We start from the raw sequence: 26,232 nt of genomic DNA on the forward strand, positions 1-26,232 counted from the left end.
TGTGTGATGGGGGTCATCCTGTGGCCATGTGAACAGGAAGGTGCGGGTTCAGTGTGAAGGCCTGAACCTCCGAGCTGTTTATCAGATAGCTAATGAAGCAGAGCGATCCTCAGGGAGAGGAGAGGGGAGAAAGGGGGTGAAAGGTGGAGGAGGAGATGAAGGTTTCATGCAGGAATATCTGCAGGGAGCCCTCTATGCTTACATGTCATCTCTAAAGATTAATTTTTGTGGCTTTAATGTAGAGATAGGACAGTGGATAGAGATGGAAATCAGGGAGAGAGAGAGAGAGAGTGGGGAATGACATGCGGGAAAGGAGCAACAGGCTGGATTCGAACCTGGGCCGCCCGCTTGGAAGACTACAGCCTCCATACATGGGGCGCGCGCACTAACCACTGTGCCACCAGCGCCCCAACATGTCGTCTTTAAACAGTATTAACCTGTCTCCCATCATTTCCCCATGACTTTAATTCCCATTACCCCGAGCTGCAAAATACACAACATATTATTTATCACATTTCCTGGTTCAGACTCAGCAGAGGGCCATGTCACTCAGCTCCTGCCGTAAACATTTTCTCTGGCTGCGAGAGAAGCCGAGCCGAGTTCCCAAATCCCGTCATCACAGCCATCCAGTTTACTGCCGGCCTCGCATTCATCAGCCAGGGATCGGCCGGGACGAGGGAGAGCTTCATTACAAGTCCAAATAATCAGCCAGTCAGTGGATCAAAACAGGATTAGGGTGTAGATGTCGGTGTTTGATATTTCAGCGTTTACTGTGATAAATAATCCCGCTCACATCCAGGGCGGGAAATACTTCAGGTGGCCTTTTGTGAATCACCTTTGATTACATTCTCAGGATTTATGGTGCCGATGAATTATTTCTAAGTTTGTTTGCCTAATTGTTTGATTGAGAAAAAGGCAGACGTTCTTACAAACAACTTCATAAAATGCTTGTTTTGTTTTCCCCAAAAGTCCAAACTATTGGGTTAATTAATTTCAAATTTGACAGATAAAAACAGAAGCTGGAATGTCCTCATACTGTGTGCGTCTGCAAAGGCAGAATTAATTAGTCGCTGCTATGCAACACATTGTAGAGTAAATAAATCTGAAATAACGTCACAGTTATTCATCATCAACAAGTCTAAACGAGTGTCAGGTTTTATGTTGGCTCGTCAGCTGATTTTATACAGACCAACATGTTGTTCCATTTCTTCCCACCAGGCTGCCAACAGATCACCTTTAATCGTTCACTTTTGGTTCTTTAAAGACAAAAAAATCTTGGAAACAAAACAAGGAAGTTGGTTTAAATTTTTTTTATTTTTCTTTGTTCTCATCTGAAGAAAACTAAATCATATATAAAGTCAGCAGTCTGGTGATTTAATGAGACTTCAAATACACAAAGAAACAGATGTATTTGTGAAGCTAGTATGTGTATAAATTAGGTCTCTTAAATAATTCCTAAAATTTAATATGTAATTGTGATTAATCGCATTTTAATTGCATGTTTAAAATTCCATTATTTTGCATTTAAAGACAAAATTGTGAGGCTTTTATTTTGAAGTTTTGTACTGTCTTAAGCTGAGAGTACTTTACTTGCTGTGTGCTTTTATTTTGAAATACAGTAAGGCCCTTCTGGTAGATTGGAAGGTTAGGACATGAATTAAGCCCAGAAACAGGAAGTTGTTCCCAAACTGACGTCAAACAGCTCAAAGGAACGGTAACAAAGGTCAGTTTGTGATGTCATAAGGTGGATATTACTTTGGACTCCTCAGCTGAGCTGTCTGAGAGTTTTTTTTACAGAAAAAGAACATAAACACGACCACTATCTTGTAAAAAAAAAAAAAAAAAAAAGTAATCAGAGAAAGATGGTTGTAGCACATTTTATCATTTTAACAGGAAGTAAACAATGCACTAATCCAGTTTGTTTGACACAAACACTGAATGTAAACACAGCTTTTGATAGTTTACCAGAAAATTCAACAGACGCTCTGCAAGCGAATAAAAGAAATGACATAAAGACAAAAGCAATTTGTGAGATAATTCAATTCTCCACACTCAAACGAGCACAAAATGTGGAAACAATTGGAAACACAGACTCGGGCATCTCTCCGGCAGTGGAAACACGCTTCGATTCGTTTGTTTGGCCGTCACTCACACAGCGAGGTGCTATTATTGGCTCATGTAGCCGTGTGAGAATCTGGTGTGTTCATCAGGGGCCGCGGGGTGAGAGGTCAGGCTCAGGGGAGCCATCAGCGCTGAGCAGTCAGGTGACCCAGAACGATCCTGAGATAGGACGGCCTCGCCTCCCCGAGGAGGAGCATTCCATCACTGCTGGAGTGTGTGTGTGTGTCTCAGAGGCATGAGTTTATAACCACATCCACTACTTTAATGCACAAGTAGGAAACAACAGAACTGATTGTTTTTACGATTATGCTTCCTTATATGCAATGCACAAAAACAAATCCAGATCTCGACTCACGCGATTTAATTTCTAAATGACGGCGATTCCCTTGCTCATATTCTCTCTGCATTCACAACAATTCACATGTTCACTTGTTTGCTTCACCACTATCCCAGTTGCTTTATCACTCAGACTCGCATAGCGTGAAGCAAAACACACACTGAATTCACTGATCAGGCCAAAGACTACAGCCTGTGATTCTGCCTGGTTTGCTTTAAGTGCTCTAAAATAAAATAGGAAAACAGATTTATTTTCAGGAGACCTTTTAGTAGAAGTCCAGATATTGTTTAATTGTTGTGTTGAAAATCCTAGACAGCATATGTGTTTTCATTTGAGTGTTATAAATGTTTTTGTTGAAAAAAAAAAATCGGAATCGTGATTCTCAACACACGGGGAGAAAAATCGTCGTTCATGTTTTGGCAAGAATCGTACAGCCCTAATCTTTCAGGACAAAAATATTCCAGCAACATCCATCAGACACTTTTTAATTCCTGGCCTGCCTTCCTGAACAAAAAGTCCCCCGCCCCCCTCCCCCTTATAAACAACAAAGTCCAGAGGATAAATTCAATAAACGCATTCCTGCCGTTCCCTCGTGGAGGACATTCCTTCACATCACCCAAACATGAAAATTAATCTGCATACTATTCTGCTCTCCGTGTCTGAGGGACATATTGCCGATAAAACTTCAATAAATATTCATGTTCATCCTCTGACTCTCTGTTTGGTCTAGCTCTAAGGACACCCCCCCCCCCCCCCATTTAAACTCCTTCATGAAAAATTATCACGAAGACGTTGTTTACAGATTGACAGCTTTTATTCTGAAAGACTGATGACGGCGTGCATTTATTTAAGCAAACACTTTTTAAATTGAAAAGCATTTCATTTGTCGGGGGCGTTTTAAAACAGTTTAAAAAGCTGCACCAAACGGCACAAGTTTGTATGTGTCTCTTGATCATTTCTTAGTTGTGTCCATATTTTGGCTTTTACATAAACAACATAAATAAAGTTTACAGCTTTCAGTATCTTAGAGTCTAGACAATAGGAGTCTTTGCACAACACAGCTTATGCATATTGAATGAGGTTTAACAAACTTTTGAGCTTCCAGGATACACACACACACACACACACACACACACACACACACACACACACACACACACACACACACACACACACACACACACACACACACACACACACACACACACACACACAGAGATAATTATGCAGAGAGAACACAGAATCTGCTAAATGTGTAAAAAATGGAGACAGCCAGACTCTGATTCTTCCAGCTGTATCACATAAAACATCCTGATGGAGCTGGATGGCAGAGGCACAGAAAAAAATAAAAACACGTCCAATGTTTAAAACACATCCAAGTAGAGCACATCAGAGAGAGAGAGAGAGAGAGAGAGTTTGAGTCACATGAGTAAAGGAAATCGGCTCTGTCATCATCAATCCTTGTGTGCTGCAGAGGAGAAATAGAAGCTGTGAGAAGCTGATCACACATATGAGAGGCTGGAGCAGAACTCTAGTGGTTAAGTGTTTATATAAAACGTACAGAAGTATTTTTTTTTTTAGGACATATTGACTTTGTGTCTGCAGGAATGTTTCATGGTTTTGATTCATGGAAGAATCAAAAGCAGAATTATTATAAATTAAATGTAAATCATACATATTCTTTATGTATTTGAATCAATGCATCAACACATTTTTATTCTAAAGCACCAAATCTTAACAAAAGGTAATCTTGAGACATAGAGCGTTCGCTCTGTGGCATTACGATCAGAACACCTCAAAGTAATTCCCCAATGGAAAACTACAAGGAAACAAGAAAGAGAGAGAGAGTTAGGTAGAGTGACAGGAAGACATTCAGACACCAAGCCCACAAAAATAACAACTATAATCATAATTAATCACAATTATAAAAAGGATGGCAATAATTGCTATAATAATGAGAAATGAAAGTAGTTATTACAGAATGAGTCAAACAGGTCCAGAGCAGCAGGTATGTGCAACATAATACAAGAAACTGAGATGAGGGAGAATGCATACAGATGAAGAAGAGAAGAGGGTATCAAATCCCCCCCCGCTGTCTAAAGTCCCGTTTCCACCAAGCGGTCCGGTTCAGTTTGGTTTGGTACGGTACCCATTTATTGGCTTTTCTACCGTCAAAATTTGGGAATGGTGCCAAAATAAGGGATCTGTACCGTCCTACTTTTTTGGTACACTTTTGTTGGGGTGCCAAGGGTACCGATCCAACCCTAAAGGATCCCTTTGTGTCCCTGTTCTTCTTGATCGATGAACTTAATCAATAGCGGGCTACGCTGTGTTGGGCTGCTATGATGTCACTATTACATAGCTGACCAAATCAGGGTGCGGTTGGCTTTGGAAATGCAAGCAAGCTCAGGGTTTACCGTACTGAACTCTACCAAACTGTACTGAACCACACCTAAAGGCTTGCTGGAAACTGGTCTATGAGCCTATAGCAGATTAACTCGGGACTGGTCCAAGCTTTAGCCGGCCCTGACTATACGCTTCATCATAAAGGAACATTTTTAAACCTACTCAGAACTAAAGAAGGTGGCCGGTCTGATAACTGGAGCCTCTTCCTCCCATACTACATTTAGAGACTTGAGGTACCACAAGCAGGCCTGCGGGGTCGCACAAGCAGGCCTGGGAGCGTAACGGTTTGGAGGGGAAATAGGGTACTGTTAGCTCTTTAAGATACGATGATAGTTCTGATTGACCAATTTAAAAGCTTTGTGAGTGAGAAGGATTTCAAATTATAATCTGGAGTTTACAGAAAAGATGATATAGGAGAAACATGAGCTCTTTTCCTGGTTCCAGTGCAGCAGCATTTTAGGCCAGTTTGCAATTCTTAAGGGACCTATTAGTTACTTAACAATAAATCGGAATTGGAATCATAATATAAAACTTGTGTCCTGATTTCATTTGTGAGATTATGTCCAAGTGAGCATTTTTCTGTGTTTCTGTTGGTCCTCGTTTCCCCAGCCACTCTCTCCTAATCAGGCTAGACTCGCCGGAGGTCAGCAGCTCTGACCTGTTGGCTCTTGCTCGCCATAAATATTATGAAACCACGCACAGACGCCCTCGTTGCCTGTTTAATATAGTGCTGGGTCCATTAAGAGACTCAGAATATCATATTTCACTGGGGTATATGGGCTAATAATAATACTGCCTGTGCTGTGTGGTTGGAAATATAGTGAATGTTTGTCAGAGCTGGTCGCTGTTTCCCTTAACCATTTTAAGCTGTTTGACCACGACAATTGTGTGCAAATCTCTTAGCGTGTATAGGTGAATGTGTGTTTATGGCCATGTGAGCGTTTTTTGCGTGTGCCAGCAGCAAAGTGGACCTGTGGGAGTGCTCTGTCCTCCTTTCCCACGGTATCCGTCCCATGAGCCCCTTGCGGTGACGTCAGGACAGAGGTACAGGCGAGTGCCCCGCTCAGAGGTCGCGGGTTCACTTCCTGTCTGTCAGGACCGAGCTCGGCAGCGTCGAGTGCGGAGCGCTGGACTGTCTCTATGCTCTCTCTGTGGTTTAACCTCTCATGTCTCTGTCTCTCTGTGTACTTTCAGGCCATGTGGCTGATGCTGCAACAGGAGGAGCCAGAGGATTTCGTCATAGCGACAGGCGAGGTGCACAGCGTGAGGGAGTTTGTGGAGAAGGCCTTCGTACATGTGGGGAAGACCATTGTGTGAGTGCAATCCAACACAAAGAAGCACATTAAACAAGTCATGCAAACACACCTGCTTACAGCTTATTGTAGCGAAACCAAATTAGTTAATTTGAAAACAAGTCCCGCCTCTGACAAGGCGAATACCCAATCACAGTGCAGGATTTTATAGCGGTCACTATATTCTAAGGGGGCCCTGGCCACCCCTGGTTCTGCCTCTTCTTAAAGAAGCTAACTGTTGTTGAAAAATGCCACATCTTAGCCCCCTCCTCGGTCTCACCTCTCATTCACCTGCCTCCTGCCTCCTGTAAAACTCTGACCTGTTGGTGAAGGTGTGTCTGAGGCTGTTTTGATGTCCGCAAACAGACAGGTGACATGTTGTGTCTGCTTGAGGCGTTAAAGAAACAAAACACAAAAGAAACCATCAGGGAAAGAGAGAAACAAACAGCTGAACCTTCCAGCAGCTGTGGGGGGGGGGGGAGGTTGGGAAATGTCCCTTCTTCCTTCCTGCTAAGATTTGTGTGTCCCTCCAGGTGGGAAGGAAAGGATGAGCAGGAGGTCGGTCGCTGTCAGGAGACCGGGGTGGCACACGTGAAGGTTGACCCAAAATACTTCCGTCCGACTGAAGTGGTAAGTCTGCTTTCTTCCTGTGTTTCTGACCGCCACACTAAAGACAAATACACTGGTTGTTTAAGTCGACTTCACAAGGTAGCCTGACAAACACACAGATTTGCTTTTGCATTTCTTTGGCTCGTAGTTGCATGTTTGACAGGCAACATCTGACATTGTTAAGAAATGTATTTTTTGTCTTGTAAGGATTTTTAGTGTGCATGCAGCACCAGCCTCAGGAAAGTATATTAGACGAAAAGCACAAACAAATTCAGGAAGGTTGGGGGTTCGATCCCCAGCTCCTGCAGCTACATGTCTGATGCGTCCTTTGGCAAGACACTTACCCCAAAGTTGCTCCCGCTGCTTTTTTGTTGGGGATGCTTCCTGGTAATACTGAAGGCCACTTTACATAGCAGCCTCTGCCGTCACTGTGACAGTGGCAGTAAATGTGTAGGTGTGACCTGCGGTGTAAAAGCACTTTGAGAAGTCAGAAGACTAGAATAGTGTTATACAAGCTCAAGTCTATTTGCTGTTTATCAAAGGATTCCTTCTGATCCTAAAATGTTGATCTATTCGGGGTTTCAGCTCGACTTTGCCATCACTAGACGGAGTATTTGTGTCACTTTACATTTTTGATTTCCTGCTTTTTGTGACGTTCAGAAGACAGGAATGCAGATCATATCAATAAAGTTCAGTTACTGTAACTACGTTAATAACATGCATTTCATGAACTATGTTATTCATGACGCACATGTTTCCTTCTCCAATTATCTGACCTTAGCATGAATGTAGCATGTTTTTTCTGCATGTATCTGATCGCCGGTCATTGTGTCGGGGTCCATACACTTATCAGCCATAAGGGGGGTCCAGATGACAGCCTCAGACTGCTTATTGTATGCTTTTAAACAGCTGGAAACGAGCCAGTCTGCCTCTTTAAGACGAACTGCATCCTGCCTGTTTGAATAGGTGCTAATATCAAGTCAAACAATCTTAAAAGCTTTTAAATAGGGGTGTGTGTTCAATAAGCTAACTCAGAAGTGTGCTGAAAGAGCTCTCCTGCTCACGCTGGACACAGATTTGTCTTCTCTTTGATTACTTTGTGCATGCAAAAAACGTGCCCATACCCGGGTTTGTAACAGCCGTGCTCATCCAAACCCAAAACTAAGCCATCATATTATCCCTCCACCTCTCTGTAGGTGTGAAGTGTCTCTGATATTCAGGAGGTCTTTCTCTCATCGCTGTGGCCCGGGGGGGGATATTGTGGCTGTTCCCCCCCGGGGGGAGTGTAGAGTTACCCAGGGGTGTTGTGGCCGAGATTAGCCGTCAGGTTCTCAGTTTAAAGCCGGGAGCGTCCCTCTGCTGAGCTTTGGCCCTGGCGAGATTAGAGCTGAGATCCAGTTGAGTGATGGTGGAGGATTAGCATGAAGGCTGTGCTGACTGACTGCTGAGCCGATTGGAAGCAGCAGTAACACACCTGGGCCTGTCCTCTCATTCGTTCACGGTTTAAACCCTGAATCCACACAGAAAACTACCACCAGAAACCAGACTAATACATCAATATTCTGACATATTCTGAAACTAATCAAGTAGCTTACTTTCAGTTTAATGACTAGAAATGAGTCGAATACACTTTTTTAAGATGTGGGTTTTTGCTGCATATTAATTCCACTGCGAGGTAAAACTAATATGCATGTTTCCATCCTTTGTCTCCTCGGTTTTCTGTGATTGAAGGAGAACAATTAGTAGTTTTCATCACCTTGAACATATGCAGCTTAGAGGAACAGAAGGGTAGAAAGGGTTCAGTAACTGGGGGGCGATTTTCTCTGCTCTGTCTCACTGTCTCTTTATTTCTCTGGAGCGGCTTAAAGAGACTGACGAGTGTTTAACATCTGACCCCTTCAGACAGGAAGAGACTGACACTGGGCTCACAGCTCAGCATTGTGGCTCTCCTGAAGTGGAAATATCTGTCATCAGGTGTGTGTGTGTGTGTGTGTGTGTGTGTGTGTGTGTGTGTGTGAGAGAGACAAATCCAGCTGACTCAGACTCTTGCAGTTTTGTATTTGTTCGCATTTTAGGCGCAAGAAAGTTTGTACCCTTGCTGGGGCCTGTGTGCATGCGCGTGTGTGTGTGTGTGTGTGTTAAAGCAGTGAGTCCTCAGGCCGTTTGCTAATATATATGTAATTCATCATTATCCCTGTCAGTGTGTGTGTTTGACACGAGCTCATTTATCTCCCCAAGCCCTTGGGACAGGAGTTAGCAACAGGGGAGGGGTGTGTGAGGGGTTAAATATGCAGGTGCGCTTCACATGTGGCGCAAGTGTGTGTGTGTGTGTGTGTGTGTGTGTGTGTGTGTGTGTGTTTCTTTGTGTTTATGTGTGTACTTCTCTCTGACTGTTTTGGGGTACAAAGCCCTGAGGCTGCAGAGTTGACGGCAAGTTTTTTTTGTCTGTGGAAGATGTTTGCTGTGAATGTGAAACATGTTGGTTTTAAAAAGTGAGTAATAAAAGCTGCAGACGTGCGGTTTGAAGCTGTCAGGGTTGTTTTGTAAAAAAGCTACAGGTTAAGTTACAAAACTGTCATGGCCACTGATAGATTTCATTGTATTGGCTCTGCAGGGCTGTCAATCACAACCTGAGGTTTGGCTCAGGTGAGCATGCAGCATGTGAGCCTCTGCAGAGGTGTGTCATGTTTGTGCTCTAATTGTAACGATCAGCTTTGGTTGCCAGGTGATGTACAGAATCCAAGCCAAGGATATTTCTAGTATGATCAGATAGTTTCCTCCGTCTGGTTCCCACAGTTGTTTAGACCTTGTTGAGAGCCTGGAAATGATTACTCTTTGTTTGACTTATAAGAGGAACTAGAGTGATGCTAAAATACACAATAGGAACACGGGTAAACTCATAATTGTGAATTATGTGGATTCATTGTGTGTGTAAGTGGTGTGTGTGTTTCTCTGCTTTCAAAAGAGTATCCTAAGGGATTCAAGAATTTTCTTTGGGATGAATAAAGTTCTGTCTTGTCTTATATATATATATATATCGTATTACTTACTCTCTCACTCATACAGATGACGAAATGTAGTCAACCAGCCCCACCCAAATCTCCTCCCAGCTACACTTGACTTTATTGGATCTCACACATGAGTAGTAAGAGGTCCCACGGGATTTCATGCATTGGTTTGTGGACCCCATTTGAAGCACTTGAGAGTTTGGGTTTGGCTTTCTTCTTTTGCTATTTTTTTTTTTTTTTTTTAAATAGGGTGGAGCTGCTGTTACCATAGAGATGAGTATAGTAATTGATGAACGTCTATCCTTGCCGCGAACTAAACATACCCTGCTTTATTCCCATGTATTATTCTAAATGGAACCATAGTTTTCAAATACAAAAATCATGCTTTACCAAAGAAGAGTTGAAACTACAGATTTGGATTATAAGATCAACAGGAAGTGGTAAAAAATGAAGTCAGGAGTCGGCATTGTTTTCATTTATTGAAGAAGTTTGCTGACTGTAAGAATGAGTGGATGTTATCGGCATGTCCACGTTTTCTTTCACTTCTGAAACCAACACGCTGAGTTCACTCCTTGTTACGTCCATGATGTCTGAGATTCAGGCCTTGCTTGTCGCGAGACCTCGACTGCCTTCAGCTTCACCTTAAATCACCTTCAACACTTTCTCCTTGAAGCAAAGAATATTTCACAATATGCAGCCGGTGATGAGTCACTTAAGTCAAAGTAAAAGCAGCACTCCTGTAGGTTCATGCTGCACTGCTGTTGGTACCAAACTTTACTTTTTTTGCTGCTTCAGGTTCCTCAACCTCAATCTGTTTTCAGGTCAAAGCTGCTGCTGCTGCTTCAGTTCTGCATCTACAAGTCGGTGTTGGTACTATGATGACTCACTTCCTGTTGCCTTCAGAACCCTGAGGCTTTGGGCTCATAGTTTAGAAAAAACTCAGCTTTAATGAAGATGTGTCTTCTGCTGGATTGTCTCAGTTTGGTTACTAACCACACCTTTACATCTCCACACCAACAGTCTCAGATTCAAGATTTGTGTCTAACATTTAAAGCGTCCAATCATAAATTGAGATAATCCTGTGAGGACATATGATATGACAACTGGGTTCAATGGACCTTCTAGTCTTCACCAAGACCTCTAAAACAAAAAAAACAAGGGTTCCAACACTGCTAGAAATATCTGCAAAATATAGAAAACAATTTATGAAGGCAGAGATTTCATCTTGTTTCCAGAATTAAGTCAAAAAATACCGTCTCGCTTGGACTCTTCTCATAACAAAGCTCCACTGGAAGGCTTTATCTTTCAAGCTTTAAACTGAGTTCTCTCCTTTCCATTACAGAAAGTATAATTTTAGCACTACCACCAATCAGAGTATATCCAGTAAAGCAGGCAGATTTGTATGAAAGTGCTCTTTAACCCGTAAGAGATTCCCCTAACAACCTCTGCCACATTGGTAAACAAACATTTTTATAGATAATTTGTCTCCTTTAAAATGTTTTTATAGACTCCAATTAGTCTCACTTATCCTTGGAAGCCTTTACTTATCACGTAGCTCTAGTTTTGAACTGTTCCAGTTAAAGTTTGTCTGTGCACCGTATTTTCCACTGATGTGTGTCAGTGTGCATGTACACACCTGTGTGTGTCCGTGCTAATGCAGCCCTGCTGTCATACTTCCAAGTACATGTGTCGCTGCAGGGAATAAACCGCTGCCAGTTGAGTGATGGCTCCGTGGTTTCTGTCCAACCTCTCATGCAGAGGAGGACAAGTGGTGATTAATGGAAAGTTGTCTCTCTATCTCTCCTTATCTCCTTCTGACCCATCGCTCGCTCTTCTCAGAACTCTCTCACTGTCATTTTCTCAGCACCGCATGCTCGGATCTCCTGCACTTATTTGTGTCTCGATGATGCATCAGGCTTACGTCTGCAGCACAGGAATAAGCTCTGAGGCGAGGTAGCTGCAGACGGTTCCCCCATTTATCACCTTACACTGATTTACTGTTTTGTATTAGAAATAAAATGGAATCTGTCGGCCAGGAAACAGGATCCGATTTTTAAATGTATTCAACCTGAACAGCACATGAAGGGGGTTATATGTTTATTTGGATTTAGTAGGCAGAACAAATCCACAAAAACTTGTCTTTTCAAGTTTTTAGTTTTCAGTAGCTCCATGCTTCATGTTATCTTTGTCGATGAAATCTCCAATTGTTTTTGCGTATTGACAGACAGATCTTCGACCTGTCAGATTTATAGCCAGAAGAACTTCTGCTTGAGTTCTAAGATAGAGCTGTTTGTTTATTTAATCTAATTTTACTGATATATTTTTGTTTTTCAGATAATTTGAGAGTCATTTAAAATAGAATCGTTCAAAATCCACATCACAAGTTCCCGAGCGCAGAAAAAAGTTGGCTCAGTAAACGCTGTGATTTTCGGCTTAATGAAATTAGTCCAAAGATTAACCGATAGTCAAAGTGATAATTGTGTCATTTTGTATCGTCTAATTACGCAACGATTCTGATCGTCCGACTGAACACTCTGGTTGTGTTCACCGTGTCCTGAGTGACAGGCTCTCTGAGCTCTGAGTGACGGAGAGAAATCACAGTCTGAATTTCCCAGGAATCCAAAACTTCAAAATGCTAATTCATCTTGGTTAGAGTCACGTACACACATCTCGTGTTGCACTTTCATGTTCAGCCAGTACATGTCGAGTTTTTAATGTTGTGCAATGTGAAACGTGTTAGAGAAGCAGGAGAGCAGCTGTGAGACTCACAGTGTTCAGTGTCTGAGTTTTGAATACATTTAAATAGACATGTAAACATAGCGTTAAAAAAAGCTCCTGTGTAAGGTTTTGCAGCGAGGAGACAAAACTGACTGAATACATACCGCTCTTATCTCTGCTCTGACTGTCTGCAGCATCCTGCCGCTGCATCAAGCTTTTATTTGTACGCAGTTAAAGTAATTTAAATGCTCATTTCACTTTTATTTTCTCTGGGTAAGAGCACATTTAAATGCATACGTTGGATTAGACACTCGAGACCTGATGCAAAACTAAAATAATTCTCACAGTGGCTAACTGAGGTTGATTTGTAGCAAAGGTTGTATTTACACCTGTGAAGTGATGGTGGAGCAGGTAGTTTTCTTTCTTTGTTTCTTTAGGAATCCAGAATCAAAGTTTCCTCCTCAGCCCCTAAAAATAGCCCTCCTCACACACCACACCTTTTTTTATCTGGCAGCTGCCTCCCTGCAAGTACGAGTGCATATGTGAAGTCTGGATTCCAAACGTCCTTCTTCACTTTGGAACGGCTGTCATTCCACAGGTGAGATGTGCGTAACTTCAGCAGAAACAAACTCTGCTGCATACTCTCATACGTCATCAGGCTGTCGTCAGTGGATGAGCGGCTCAGACAATAGCTGCAGTCATCCACGGGGAATAACTGCGTTATGCTTAAAAACTCAACCCACCTGTTGAGGTCATCACCGCCCAAAGGACACACCTGACTGACCTGATTATTATATAATGTTTTGCATTGTCAAGCTGTATTTTGTTGAAAGCATGATTCCACCCTGGGATACTCTGACACAGTTAGATACCATCGCTGTGTGATGGTGAATGCATTCCTCGCGGCTTTGTGATGAAGTGTTGTGACCTGCCTCCGCCGTTTCAGTTAGTGATCTCATGAAGTCTCACAGAGCCGCTTTCAATCCTCCCACACACCGAGCCCCATCTGAACCTAAACTTAAAGCTTCTTAGAAAACTGTAGCAAACTGTAGTTTGCAATCAGTGTGCGGTCGAGCAACCTCAATTACAAGAGCCCAGACATGCACACACAAACCACAAAGCTGTACAGTCAGCCGCTCGTTGTTTGGTATAATCTTATACAGTCACTAAATGTATGTATTGTGATGGATATAAAAACATGCACAACATGCAACCTTTCTTTCCCAGGATGCAGATTTGTCCTGTGTTCATCCTTCAAAGCACTGAAACTGTATCAGAAACGAGCACAACATACAGAAAACATGAACACATGAAGTAACATTATGAGAAACCTTGAGGCAGAAAAGCGCTGTCCGTACGCTCTGGAGTGTTGGCATGAAACGTTTGTGCGCTGAAAAGAAAAGCTCTGCACGTCAGTCCTGTGTCTATGACAACAGTCTGTTGACAATTGCCGCTGTATGACTGACAAGGCTCCATTACTTTTACTCTTTATGTTTTTTATACATTGGTGTATACATACACTGGACGCTATTGTGTGGTGACTTTCAGAGAGTATTTAAATATTTTAATAATTCATAAATCTGGAGGTAAAAAGGCAGTCCTGTAATTCCTAAGCTGTTTGACGATGTGAGAGGCACGTTGGCTGAAGCACACTGACACCTTACGAGTCAGCGTGGTGTCTTTTGTAGCAGTAGATATGAGGTGCTTGGTTCTCAGGCCTCGCTGAAGAAACAGAGTCAGTGTTGGGTTTCATATGACTCCATGCAGGCGGTCCAGATCTCATAAATCCACTCCCAGGATCCTTGTAGTGCTGTCTCCAAACACAGAATGACTATTGCAGTTTTGTTCCTGACCCCATCTCGACATCCACACACACCAATTACTGAAGTTACGTTCTGGACCTTCTAGTGAAAAGCAACACGAGTAATGGATAACTTATCCGCAGAAGCATGGAGAGACGGTATCGCTGCAGCCGCACTGTCGGTGTCTGCTATGGAGCGAATTCTTTCCCCTGACAATGAGGATAACAGGTATGGCCCCACATGTGTGTGTGCTGCTGACATAATGGCTCCTGGCAGGCAGTAACTCATACACTTCTGTCCTTTTACCCCAGAGAGGATTTTAACAGTTGGCCTGTTTGGTTGCGTAATATCTGCTACTTAATGAAGCCTGAAATATGGCGGCTATTTCAGAGTTTCCCAGTATTAGGTTGGAATTCTCTTTAGCCGTTCAGTGGAGAGGTTTTTTAAAATCACAAGAGGCTCTTGAAACTATCAACTGTTTAATACTCTGTATCTTAGAAAATTGAGTTCTTTTACAACGTGGGACATATTTTCAGTCTTCTAGCCATGGGTGCTTTGGGTTGTTATATAAGTTGAAGCTACTGGTTCACCAGGGAAAGAAAATGAAATACAAAGAGCACTCACACACTGGGTAGAATAATCCTCTGATTTAAATCTTTTTAGCATCGTTTCTCTTCAGAACTACATAGGCAATAAACTTTAACAGATCCATCATGTTGCAAAATGACATACCAGTCGACCTTACTGTAATAAAACTTAGAAGAGCATAGAAAGTCTGTAAAAAAAAAAAAAAAAAAAGAGTGTAATGAAGCGAAAATGAGCCCTTCTCCTAAACCTCGCCAACGCTTATGTACAACTACTGTGGTTTCATTATTATGCAACATGAACTGTACTTTTGAACCTTTGTTGCAAACTAATGACACAAACTTTTAATGCTCGCCAGTGGTCCAAACTGAAGACTCCAGTTTGTCTCACAAATTCAAACTTTGTTGCAGCCATAAACGAGTGATTGAGACTTTGTTTTAAGATATCCAGTCTCTTTAGTTCAACTCTTTCAATTCATTTGTATTATTTGTCAATATGCCAGTCGTCTTCTCCTGAACTACTGTTGTGTCACCTCGTGTAGTTGGAGCTTTTCCTGACACGTTTATCATGCACCATGAACTGTACATTTGAACTGGTTGCAAACTAATGACACAGACTTTTAATGCTTGCCATTTGTCCAAACTGGAGACTCCGATTCAAACTTTGTTGCAGCCATAAATGAGCCATTTAGACTTTGTCTTAAGATGTCCAGTCCCTTTGAATTCAACTCTTTAAACTTTAAATTATTTGAATTGTTTGTCATTATGCCAGTCGTCTCTAAAACAAAGAGGGCACAGATGGTGACACACTTTCGTAACAGTTGGCAAGTGAAGCTGCTGGGCTTGTTGCTTGTTGGTAACTTGTTCAACTAGAAACTGGTTTGGATAGTTGGGTTGATGTACAGTAACAGTAAGGAAACGTATTCCAATCCGTCCCTATAAAAACCTCAATTCTTAGAAGAGCATTTACAAGTCTCTGCTTTGACTTTCTGTGTCAGCCCTAATGCACACATATGTTTACAAAACAGCTGAATCCTACAGCTCTGTTACATCCTCAGCTCCATTCTGTAACGCTGGGTGCTGGAAATAAAGAAAATGCCAAAAACATCCTTACACTAATATGTTCAATAATAATAACGGAAATACAGTTGATAAGGTCCAGTAAATTCAGGGCCGGCCTGTGGCATAGGCAGTATAGGCAGATGCTAGGGGCGCAGGCCGTCCATGTCAGTGTATGAATATTGTGATTGGTGGTACAATTGGTTGGCTCTGAGTAAATTCATTTAAAATGAAGACTTGCTAAAATTGCATTTTGATAAACTCCTTCCGGCTGGTGGGTAATTTGCACAATTTTATAAATCAATAGGCGGTTAAATTCATGTTTTTGAGAATGTTTGCATGAAATGTTACTTCTAAAAAAGCTGAAAGATGCCATATGCACCTCTTCTGCGTCCGTTTTAAACACTACATGGTGAAAAAATGGAAGGAACCACTAGATCCATGTGGAGAGACGTTAATTATCACTCTGGTCATACAAGAGGCGGCTGTGGCCCAGTTAGTCAAGTCAGTCGACTCTCAACCGGAAGGTCTGGGGGTTTGATCCCCAACTCCTGCAACCACAAGTCTGATATGTCGTTAGGCGGCGTAAGAATGAGTATTAATGGGATTAGTTACTTGTGATGATGGTCACTTTAAATTGCAGCTTCTGCCATCATGTCATGTACGTCTTTGTAACCTGCTACTGGATGCTTTGAATTTCCCTCGGGATCAATAAAGTATCTATCTATCTATCACGGTGTCAATGAGCAGTTGTGACCTGCGGTGTAAAAGCACTTTGAGTTATCAGAAGACTAGACAATACATACACAAGCTCAAGTCCATTGACCATTTATTGGAATATTGCACTTGGAGGTTTTTGTTGTTGTTGTCAGTGTTTTTTTCATTGTTATTTAAAGGTGTTATGGCATGGAGGAAGAAGCTGTTCTTCAGTCTGCTGATATGTGCTTCTGGAGTTCTGTACCTCCGACCTGAGGACAGCAGTAAAAACTGGCCGTTTTGAGGGTGTGTGGAGTCCTTTATGACCCTCAGGGACTTCCTGAGGCCCCCGCTGGGCGTACAGCTCCTGCAGGCTGGGCAGCTCACACACAATAATACCATCATTGTCAAGAAAAACAGAGTTCTCATTTTTAGTGACTCTTTTCCTCAAAACTCTCAAACTTCATAAGTGAGAGTCCATGACCGGCTAAATATGTTAAACTGGCATCATAGATCTGATTTTAGTAGGCCATAGACGGAGGTATTCACCGTTATTCATCACTTATCATTCAGTTTAATCTGGTGTTGGACAAAGTGGGTCCTTTCAGCTCTGTATGGATTGAGCAGCTATTATTACGCTTGCTTTATGACTCTGGCAGTGTGTCGGTGTCAGTCAGAGGCCAGCGCTGGAAGCCAGGGGGCCGGTTAGGACTGCTGGCTCTCTGAGGTGCTCCATCTCGGGGCCGAGGCAGCGAGACCTCCAAGTGAACCGCAGCCTGTTGGATTGAGAAGTGCTGAGGCAGCACACTGAACCCATTTCACTGCAGGGTGGAGTTCCTATACTGTACTATAGGTCTTAAAACAAGAGGAGTTGGCGATTGGGCCTTGGGCCTTGTGCCAGTGCGTGACTTTATTATCATGCAAACATCGTCCCTGAGCTCTGATTCACACTTCACTGTCAATTATTGTGTTTTATTCCACACTTGTTACTCGGCGGCAGTAGTTAGCCCCAGCATCTGTGATCAATTTGCCGGATTTATGTGTCACAAATTAGTCTGTGTTTTAAAAGCAGCGTGTGTCCGTGTTTCACCTCGCCGTGCTGGGTGTTGGCGAACAGACTGCGCTCCAGGATTCCTCAGATTCCTCCTACTAAAAGCCAGCGATAAGGGGAAGTGCGAGCTAAGCAGAGGCCTCGGCGTTCTGACAGCAGTTTGCAGCGCTGATGGATTGAGGTGAATGTTTGAACGCCAGACAGACATAAAGACACAAATGGCTTTTTATGAGCAGTGAGATTTATCCACTGAACAAGCTTTGTGGAGCTCCGCCGGCTGAATTTATGACACTTGACACACCAAACGGGCTATCAGCGCATGAGTTTGGGATGTTTGGCAGAGGCCTGGGGTGCTTTTTACACAAAGAAAGCATGAAATATTAGCATTGTTTTAAAAGGTTTCCGTATATTAGGGAGGAATGGGGTGTCCTTTTCCAAGATGGTTCCCTGTAAAGCCGTTCACTTTCCTCTGACCTGCACTTCTTACTGTCTGGAAAGATTTCTGCCAGCCAGCCAGCCAGGCTCGCTGCCGCTGCTGCTCTGGATGGAAAACGATAGAAAAGACGATAAAAGACAAGGTTATAGAATCCATTCATAGTGAAATTAGTCAGTGTCCAAAACATGGCAGCCAGTTTTTATAGATATTAAAATGTGATTTATAATGACTGAAAAAGCCCAAATCCTTCCTAAGATCCGGCTTAACTGAAACAACATGTATACTAGATTTAGTCTAGATTAGTGGGCCCTAAGTTCATCTTTTTTTTCTGCTTGTTCTGCACATATTCAATAGCTTTAAAAATGACTTTAACAAATATCAAGTGGATACGTTTAAAAGAAGGTGACGTCCTTTGATTCAAATGTAAAGATATAAGCTCACACACAGAAAGAGCTTAAATCTTTGTAACTGGTATCTAAACACAGATATTTTATGTGTATGTGTGCTTGTGTAGAATTGTGTGTGAGAAAATGATCCCCTGTCAGATCCGGTGACATTAAGCTCTTCCTTGCTGTGATGTTTGATTGATCGTCAGACTGTAATTAAAAGGCATTAAGTACTTGAGGGGAACACAACCTGATGATCAAAAAGCCGATCTGTGTTGAGAGACGGCATCCTCCACACGGCTCAGCCACATGCGTACATTACGATCAGGGCGCGGTCGTCTTTAGCATTGAAGCTGTGATTAAAAAAAAAAGTGGTATGTGCACCTCATGCTAAGTGGCTTCTCTGACTAACTCTAGTGTATTGAGTTACTGTTATTGTTAGTAACAATGTAAATTACTTGTGGCATAAATAAAGGATTATCTTATCTTACAAAGTGGAACGACATTGAATGATGGCCTTAACAGTGAACACTTCCTCTAACTGAAGGTGTATGTTACAGCCATTAGTTTGGATTAATGCAGCCTGCGCTCAAGTTTGTTTCTGAGACTATTTTAACACCCGCGACCGTCAGATGTCATCGATATGGAGAGGAAGTCGATCGCTGTTCACAAAACACGAGGCTGTAGATGAGTTCAGCCAAAAGATCCCAAAAAGGAACTGATTCCACTTTCTGAATGTTTTTAAGATTTAACCTGCTGTTAGCGACGTAATCCAAAGTCTACACTCAGTGGCTGGTTGTTTCAAACAAAAGTACTCCTTCCTCTTTTGACTAATTAAAAATGAACAGGATATGCTCCTAATGAGCTGCCCATTTTTTTGTAGGGCCCGACCGATATGGGATTTTTGGGGAATCTCCGGGTTATGAGAAGCTTTAATCTTTGTAGTAGCTGATTGTCTTTGTAGTCTGAACGGGACTTTTTTGTGCTTCAGAAAAATTCAACTTTTCCTTACACTGTCGGTGTTTGCAGAAGCTCACAGGCACAGAAAGCTACAGAAAGCTTCCCAGTAACCAGATCCTCTACGCTCTAAAATACAGAGCTTAACCAGGATGTAACAGAGACACATCAACACAATGGCACAAAGAGGACAGCTTGTGTTGAACATGTTATTTAACCATGTCCATTTCTTTATGAGAGTGGTCTCTGGGATCACAGAGCTGTCTGTCAAGGGGACTAAACCGGGTGTGAGGGTGAGAGAGAGAAGAGGGAAGGTTTCCGACGGATACCACGCCCTCGCCACGCGTGAACTGATGTGAATTTAGGTGACAGGAGGCTTTAACCTCTGGGAAAGGATCTGTACGGAGGAAAAGGGACGGAGAGGGCTGAAAAATGGGATTGACCCCTGACCTTCAGAGTCTGTAATGTGATCCTGGTATCTCTATTGTGGAGGGAGACGGGCGGGGAGGAGGTCACCGGGGGGGGGGGGGAAAGGGAAGGTAGCAGAAACGCTGAACTGCTGATTAGAACTTCCTCTGGTCAGCCACACAGTGCTGCTGCTGGGAAACACACACATGTATGCACACATAGAGGTGTATTGAAAATGTGTAAAAGAGGCCAAAAGGCGGTCAGAAGCACAAAATATCTTGTTAGTCAGAAGAAGAAAAACACACTTCTAAAAACAAGCCCGTCATTGTGCAATCTGGAGAAAACTGCAGATAAAGCAAGCCAAGACCAAAAGCCTCGATAACATTTTAAGAAACAATAAGGCGAACCGCAATCTGATTTTGAAACTGGATAAAAAATATGTATAAGTCAGGAAACTGGAGAAAACTCAGAAAGGTTTATGAACCTAGTTTTGGCCTTCAAATTCAGCTCATTGTGGTAGTTATGGGACGTAAATACTCCGTGTTACTTTCCACCTAATGGCCAGAAGCTACAGCAGATGAAGATCCACTCCTCCTCCATGGATACGTGAAGCATGTGAAGCAATCCGGGTCTAATATGTTGAATGAAACTCACTCAAATCTTTTTAAGAATTCATTTTCTTGTATGTACCTGTCCTAAGACGAACCAGATTCTAACATTTCTGCAAGAAAAATGCATGCTGATGCTTTGCAGAGAAGACATTGCCTCTTCGGTTTAATTAAGATTGAATTAAGATTGGTCTGATCAGGCGCCATATAGCCGAGCGGTTATGAGTTACAGAGGCTCTAGTCCTCGTCCCAGCAGACGATGGGTGCAAATCCGACCCCTTTGCTGCATGTCGCCCCCCAACTCTCCCTCCTCCCCTTTCCTGCTGTCTCTCTTCAGCTGTCCTATCTAATAAAGGCAAAATGGGCCAAAAATAGTTTACAAATAAAAAGATTGCTCTAATCCTCGAAAAAGGCATAGCCAATACTTATCTTCGTTTTGATATTTTGGATAAAATGCAATTGATTATTCAGACATAACAGCAGTTATTGCTTTGAGCAATGTCGGCCAGTTCCCTTCATATTGAAACAAATTAAACGATCCTATTCAAACGGTGCTTGAAATGATCATACACCATCAGGAAAGTTAATCTAGAATGATATTTCAACATCTGCACAGGCCCAGTTTGTGAGTGGGATCATCTTATTATCGTTTGTTCGTAAATCAGATACCATGACAGATCTGGAGCAAATTAAATGGCATTCCCCTCGGCTAATGACCCGGTAATCGTTTAGTAAATCTGCTGACAGCCAAACTGCAACAACAACAAAACCTTCTTTGCAGAGGAGTTTTGTGGTTGTTGAAGGTTAACTCTCTTGAATTAGCGAATAAAAAGTTGGGAGTGTCTCGTTCCAAAAAAAACCCCAAAAACTTCAAAAATCAAATCTTAAGAGGTCCAGATATCCTGACTCAAAGTCCAGACTGTGGCTAATGCTCTGAAAACACTGGATCCTACAATTCCCACTACTGTCCTCAGGGTTGATTTCATTTTGTTTTAAAACATGGTGATCCTATAAATCAATGAATATTATACTGAGCTTAACAAGGGACCCTCACCAAAACTTCAATCTGTGTATGTTGAAAGATTATTGCTCTCTTTGTCGCTGTCACATTGTGCATGAAGGTTCTCAGTCATGGTGAATGTGAAGCTTGATCCAAAGGAACTGAAGAAGCCCTTCTGGAGGAGAGGTGAAAGAAACGACTTCAAGATCTTCACGCACGTCCAGTTAACTTTGGATCAAGCTTTGCATTCCGAGTTGTGTCATCAAATCAGAGTTCCTCCAGTCAAACCGAGCAGCAGAGGTGGCGTAGAGGATACCATGATGACAATCACGTCCGCTTTCTTTATCAATCGTAAACCACATGTTAGTTTATTTCCTCTCCTGACCTTCATGGTTTCGATTTCAAGAAAAATATGAAAATAAGATAGCGCAGACCTGAGCGTCTCTGATGTCAACATGCAAATGAACCAGGAGATGCTGCGTCAACATTAACCTATGAGGATTTGAATAATGACGAGCGGGGAGCACGATTTATTTAGTATTTCCGTCTTCCCCTATCTGAAAGTAATCCTCTTGATATCGCACTCTGATGTTCCTGATCCAAAGCCTTCAATTTATGCAGGAACATCATCAGTAGATAAAAGATGGATCTCTCCTCCAGTCACCTTTGTTCAAGATATTTGATGGAAACAACTCAGATTCTGGTGCACAATCACATAACAGAGCTTAGTTTATTTGAGCCCTGCAGCTGATTTTCTGTTTTTCAGCAGTATAGTTTGATAGTGTCTCTTTTCTTGCATGCTTGATGAACCTTATTTTCTCTTCAGGTAGAAATCAAATCATTCACCTCTTACCAGTCTGAGCGGAGAATGTGTGTTCTCAGGGTCTGAAACTTGAGTCCACCCTGATTTATTGTTTAATTGAGCTGACTCGTTAAAGTTAGCTGTAATAGATGTCATAAAAAGCCTGGCCGCCAGCCAAACCCTGCATTGTGTAAGACTTCAGGTTTAGCATGCACAACCATCATAGCTGAGAACGTTTCACTATGAAGATGTTCTTCTTTCTGACGGCTTCTTTGTGTTTTAAAACTCCGTCTGACGAGAAAGTGCTCAGCTTCTCTCCCCGAGCAGCTTGTGCAGGAGCTCTACGCCTTCTTTTAGGAGAAAGAGAGATTGTGTGTGTGTTAGTGTGTGAGTGTATGTGTCTGGCTGTTTGGTATTTCCTGAAGGAGTTTCCTCCTACCGTCGGAGCGGAACCACCCTGGGCCCCTCAGCAGTCCAGCCCACAGACTGACCCGGTACTGCTCCCACAGAGAAACAGTCTGCAGCCCTGTTGCATATAAAGGTGCAGGAACATAGAGGAGCATTGATAGTGATGGTGACAAACAGTGGAGTAGGTTGTTATTAAAGCAGGAACGCATGATCTCGCCAAGTGAAGGCAGCGTCTCCCAGTTCTGCTTCAGGCTGCGGGCAGCCCTCCAACAGTCTGAGCGTCTGCTTCTTTCTGTGTCCCCCATTTTTGAATACTTTGAAATCGCTGTTATCCATACTGGGATGTCCTTAGTGTGTATGTATATCATCAGCACCTTCACAGTAAAGCAAGGGAGCACCAATTACTGTGGTCCAGGATTCCTGAGCTATCAAACGGCCTTCCTCTGGGCCGGGCCTGACGAGAGAAACCTGCCAGACCAGGAGGAAGGAGAGAGGGAGAGAGAGTCTTGTTGACAGGGTGAGGGAGAGAAGGGTGAGTTATGTCAGCCTGTGTCTTTGCCCCCTTGTCCCAGCTGGGCTTGATTACCCAGAATTCTCTCTTCTGAGCTCCTTCAGACCAGAGCGTTAAGAGAAGAGGGGACGATCTATGCGGGGCTTTCAGACCTCACTGCCCTCCGGATTGATCAGGGACCGGTTATCACCCACACTTTTTTAAAATGAAGTTTTCTGCTGTAAAAAAAATGGGCTGAAATGTGACAATTAATAAAAAAAAATGTGGAATAGTTCTCTGATTCTTGATGACGACTTTTAGAGCATCGGTGTTTTGTCTGCAATTTCCACACAATGTGGGTTTTGCCACCCTAATAAGGAAGTTATGTCCTGCCTTTGGTTCTCAACAAAAGGTCTAGGGACCCCTAGAAGTCCATGAAGGGGTTCAACCCGAGTTATCTCAAAGGGGAAAGAATCTTAAAGCAACAAATGTGCTGGGGGGAAAGTCTGGGACACTTTAATTACATGGTCATCCCTCTTAGAATTGGTGTCTCTTTCTGGCTCCTCGACGCCCGTTTAAAGACATTTTAACATATTTTATGTTTCAATATGGATAAAATCAAAGTAGTTTATGATGTCAAACACCCATCGGGATACAACTGGATGAGAAAAAGCCAGATCTCATCTGGTGGACAAACTTGTGTTGTATGTTGTGATTTCAACCAAACACTGCACTCCTCTTCTTTTTCACTTTTGAAAAGCGCTGACAACAGCGAGCCTGCCAACTTCACATTTTTGTGGCGGTAAAGAAACTCTGCAAAACAACGGAGTAATCCAGTACTATGTTTTGTTTTGTTCGGTTTTTATTGCCAAGTCTTTTCTGTCTGATTGATGTCAATTATCTCTCATGAATAAAAAGAGAGCAGGCGAGGTGTCCTTGTTTACATGCTGCTTAGTTATTAACTACAATTCAGAGTTGAACAAGAGGACAGAAGTAAATCCAAAGTGTTTCTGTGCAGATGTACAACACGACACCTCTGGTTTCATTTCTTAAAGTCATTATTGATTTATTGCTTTTTCTATAAACTAGAGAATCTGTTATGTTAGAAGATTTAACAGCTGCAGCTACTGACTGTGTCACATCTCATCATGTTTTACTCTGAACAAGTTCCTGTTATCACCATTATTCAAAGACAAATTGAATTACCCTTGTCTCTGACTAAAAGACAAATATGACTTTTTAATATATATGAATGCACCCATGTTTAATTAAAGGTTGTTCCTCTGACTCTTTTATTCAAGATTTGGGATGCAGGACTGAAACATGTGTCGGTCTGAGGCAGGCGTTCCAAATAGAATATAAGTAGTTTCCATGTAAAGACTCTGGCACTGAGTGGACATACAAAATGACACATACACAGGTGTGTTCACCTGTATGTGTAAAGAGCAGCACACGTCTAGATTGTTGCTGTCATACAAACTTAAGGCCCTGATGTCTGCTTGGTGTGTCAGGGCCTTTACATTTAGTATTTGTACTCATTCATTTCATTTTCATTTCACTTAATGAAATGGTTTAATATGAAACTGAACTATTTTGTGTATCTGATTTTACAATAATGGATCAAATTAGGTATTTTGGGAGGCATCTCATGACCCCCCCCCCCCTATTTTGTGTATCTGATTTTACAATAATGGATCAAATTAGGTATTTTGGGAGGCATCTCATGACCCCCCCCCCCCCCCCCCCCCCTTGGAGGCTCGCAACCCCCCATGGGGTCCGGACCCCCACTTTGGGAACCACTGATCTGAGGTACAAGCTCATAAATTCACAATGTTATGACACAAGCTGCACTTAGGTTGTCAACATTTTCAATACTTGGAAACTTTTGCAATGCCAAGTGTTTTCAAGAGATAAAATCTCTTTTTGTTTTTAATGATGGAAAAAGAATCATAGCTTTAAAAAAAAAACGACAGATATTCAGTCCAATTTTAAAGTGAAAGCTGCTGCAAGACAAGAACAAGAGAGAGAGAGAGCAGAGCTGATCACAGTTTGGATCAACTGGATAATAAGTGCAAATGTATATGTGCAATATATAGTGTGCATGTGTTTGCTTGCATATTTTGCTGATAAAAAAACAAGTATTTATTATATTGGATGCCTAGGATGTCTATTTTTGTTGTCATGGTAACAAAATAAGCATCAATATCGTATCAAAGTTTCAGATTCTGGTATCCTGACGACCCTAATCTGCACGAACATCCCGCTGCTGTCTCTTCTCGTCTTCACGGCGTTCAGGAACAAAAGGGAGAAAACACATAATCGGAGCTAAGAGTCGAGTCTTTGAGAATGACAGGAAGGGCAGGAAGGAAGGAAAGGAAAGGAGGAAAGTGAGTGAGGGATGGAGGTGTAGCACTGGCTCAGAGCGAGTCGCTGAGATTTTAATGTGAGTCTCCAGGAGAGTGTGTGTGTGTGTGCGTGTGTGTGTGTGTGTGTGTGTGTCCCATGAAGTGGTGTGTTTATAAATCAGAGAGTCAGGCAGTGTGTGTCTTGCAGGGCCGGTGTTTCCTGCAGTGTAATCTGAGTCTCTGGTGGAATGTGTGAACCACATCCGACTCCACTCCACTCGAGCCCCCGACTCACTCAATATCCCACTGTAAACAACCCGGCTCTGCCAGGGTCTCTGGATCGGGACAGGTACTTTACCTGTCACTTTACTCCCAAAAATAACAGAGTACAGGAAATGCTTCAAAATAAAAGCACATAGGACGGAGTGGTCAGCAAAGGTCCGTCCTGGAAGGCAAGCTGGGACTTTGCTTTTGTGTAAGAGACAGAGAGAGAGAGAGAGAGAGACAGAGAGAGAGAGAGGGAGGTTTAGACCAAGAGGTTAATTGTAGTTTGACCTCTCTAATGTCTTTCCCTGGCTTGTTATCTTGATTGGGTAATTAATTCTGGGGCCTCGGTCGCCCCAGTGTTCACACACTCGTATGTCTCTTATTCACACACACACACACACACACACACACACACACACACACACACACACACACACACACA

At 42.5% G+C, this 26,232-nt stretch overlaps 1 protein-coding gene across 1 annotated transcript in view; it reads left to right on the forward strand.

The window, feature by feature from the left end:
* gmds (GDP-mannose 4,6-dehydratase) overlaps nucleotides 1–26,232 on the forward strand; it is a 169,025-nt gene that overhangs the window by 125,800 nt on the left and 16,993 nt on the right. The window contains exons 8-9 of the mRNA XM_020656283.3: nucleotides 6,059–6,177; nucleotides 6,690–6,786. Coding sequence (XP_020511939.1) covers nucleotides 6,059–6,177; nucleotides 6,690–6,786 — 216 coding nt within the window. The remainder of the gene's footprint in view (nucleotides 1–6,058; nucleotides 6,178–6,689; nucleotides 6,787–26,232) is intronic.

The sequence above is a fragment of the Labrus bergylta genome, chromosome 6, assembly GCF_963930695.1.
Source record: "Labrus bergylta chromosome 6, fLabBer1.1, whole genome shotgun sequence".
Taxonomy (NCBI): Eukaryota; Metazoa; Chordata; class Actinopteri; order Labriformes; family Labridae; genus Labrus; species Labrus bergylta.